This window comes from Cyprinodon variegatus, unplaced genomic scaffold (assembly GCF_000732505.1).
Source record: "Cyprinodon variegatus isolate N-32 unplaced genomic scaffold, C_variegatus-1.0 Scaffold105, whole genome shotgun sequence".
NCBI classification, from domain to species: domain Eukaryota; kingdom Metazoa; phylum Chordata; class Actinopteri; order Cyprinodontiformes; family Cyprinodontidae; genus Cyprinodon; species Cyprinodon variegatus.
The window spans coordinates 1,013,104-1,015,661 of NW_015150558.1; the positions used below are offsets into that span (position 1 = coordinate 1,013,104).

Consider the following 2,558-nt stretch of genomic DNA (forward strand, 5'->3'; position numbering starts at 1 on the left):
AAGGCCTGGTTCTGTTTAAAAGCCTCAGGACACTTTGGAAGGACAGAGGCATCATTTAAGAGTTTAAAGAAGGGACAAAAAACTTTATTAAGGGGAAAAATACCGACGGACGCAGCAGCTTATTAACAGGTTCAAATGCAGAAGAGGAATGAAATGAGACGGGTTAAATACCGTCATTATTAAGCAGTCATTCATGTGAGGAGTGAGCGTACCTGAGATGATGAGGAGAACTTTCCTGCCGGCCCGGTCCATGATCACAGCTGCTATTGCTGTGAAGATGACCTGAATCAGAGCGACGATAACCGAGGCCAGGTCGCTCTCCTGGAAAACAACGGATCAGTGAGCGGGAGGATCTGCTGCTGGTTTGGGATCAGTTTCTACACCAAACTGTCTCTCAAAGCTTTCTGCTTTATCTACACTCAGAATCCAGGTCGTCCGCGTGTGTCGCAGATATGACCCCGCCACCCCACCCACACTCCGCCACCCGTTACCTCAGTACCGCTAGCTCAAGTGGTAAGTATTGCTGCCAGAGTTAATCAAACATATAATGATGTTCTGTTTTTTTAAACAGTATATTGTAAAAATCTACTTAACCCTTCATGTTTTGGGAAGATTTTCTTGACAGAAGAGAAACTTTATGTTTTTGGGAAAATGGCCGCCTATCAATTTATCGTTAAGAAAAATTGATTCATTGATCGCATCAGGGGAGTGGTGGCCTAGTGGTTAGAGCAGAGAGCCTGTGCTCTGAGAAGGTTGCAAATACCCGGTTCAATCCCCACAGCCGCCACTCTGGGTCCCTGAGCAAGACCCTTAACCCCCACACTGCTCCCCAAGGGGACGGGTCAAATGCAGAGAACGAATTTCCCCATTGTGGGAAATTAAATGGATTTACAATAATTGCATCCCTTGTGTTAAAACTGTAGAACGCATCACTTTAAGTTCTGTGACCCGTTTAATCTGTTCTTCTGTAGTGACAGGTGGTTCAGCTAGAAGCTCCAAGGTTTCTGGGGGTTTTTGTTCTTAAGTTTCTGCAGAGAACTGGGAGCAAAACTCCTGATGAAAAACCAGGAAATGTTGCAACTGAGAAAACTTCTGATAAAAACAATCCAACATCTTGTCGTGTGTCGGCGGCGGTGATGCAGCGCCGGGAGTGCCGTTACCTCAAAGTGTGCCTGTTCGAATATGTTCTCGGCGTAGAACATGATGGCGTTGATCCCGGTCATCTGCTGAAACACCATCAGCAGGACGCCGATCACCAGCGGTTTGAAGACGCCCGGATCCTTCAGGTCGGACAGCCGGAAAGTGGAGCCCTGAAGGAAAACATCCCATCATTGAAAATCGAACGCAAAGCAGCAGGAAGTGAGTGTGAGCAGCCATCTTTGAAGCAGCTTAGCACAGCGAGCAGGTGGAGGAGCTGAAATCAGCCTTTTTTACCTGTTCTTCGGTTGCCTCCTCGATTCGAGCGCACTCCCACTCAACAGGAGCATCCGGCCCTCGCAGGAAGCGTAACGCCTCCTCTGCCTCCCGCCGCTTCCCTCTGGACAGCAGGAACCGCGGCGTCTCCGGCATGAAACACATGGCGACCATCATGAGGGACGGCGGCAGCGAGCAGCAGATGGCCAGCCAGCGCCAGTCTATGAACAGACCTGCAGAGCCGAGCCACGCAGAGCATCAGACCAAAGTCCTAACAACCAGAATCTGCCATAAAACTCCTGCGTCAGTCGATCTCTGCTTTATTCCTCTGCTTCATTTAAACAGAAAATACAGCCAGGCGTCACTAGAAGCACCAAAAATCCAGATTCCTTCAAAAATGTAAAAGTTTCTAATGAAGTTTTTAATTTTTTTTGGTCTTGAAATTCACCTAAAATTCCATAAAACCCTTCCTCAGCTGAGCCTCCTGTATCTCAGCAGCAAGTCGGTGTTGGTCCAGAGCAGAAGAAGCAGGTGAACTGAACAACCAGAGGATAAACTTTAGCTTTACCGACTGATCGGCTGCCATTTTTAAAGGAAAAGTCATTTTCAGAATTCAAACTTCTGAATTTACTTTAAATATAAAATTATTCCTACAGTCTAACCAACGCAGACGCTCGGTCTGCCCTGATGAAGATTCACCGCTGGATGATTGAACCTGAAGGTCAAACTGAAAGCATGACCTCTTTTTTGACCAATTGGAAGCTATTAAACCATTGAAATGTTATGTTTAATCAGATTATCCTTTTTTATTCAGAGAAGTTAACACATCAGTCTTGATTCCAACAGATTCCAAAACGGATCCTGGTCTCCAAACTTCTGTTTTCTTTTATTACAACAAAAAGTGAGGGCAGCATCTAAGGCCGCAGCCTGGTCCGATTTTGTGATTGGTGGCCGATTAAAAGAAACAAGGCAAGCAAGACGGAGCGCCTCGGAGCGAAAAGCTTTTAAAGGAGAAGTCTGCTCATATTCAGAATTCAACTTTTCAACTATTCAAGTTCAATAAATGATCAGTGTTTTTAATTCAGAGTAATTTTCATGTGAATGTGCTTTACTGGCAACCTGACTCCGCCAGATGGATTTGCTCC

At 45.9% G+C, this 2,558-nt stretch overlaps 1 protein-coding gene across 1 annotated transcript in view; it reads right to left on the reverse strand.

The window, feature by feature from the left end:
• The window catches only part of slc2a6 (solute carrier family 2 (facilitated glucose transporter), member 6), a 13,615-nt gene that overhangs the window by 3,954 nt on the left and 7,103 nt on the right, over positions 1-2,558 (reverse strand). Inside the window, exons 5-7 of the mRNA XM_015374552.1 lie at positions 1,435-1,646; positions 1,161-1,310; positions 213-321 (exon numbers count right to left, since the gene is read on the reverse strand). Coding sequence (XP_015230038.1) covers positions 213-321; positions 1,161-1,310; positions 1,435-1,646 — 471 coding nt within the window. The remainder of the gene's footprint in view (positions 1-212; positions 322-1,160; positions 1,311-1,434; positions 1,647-2,558) is intronic.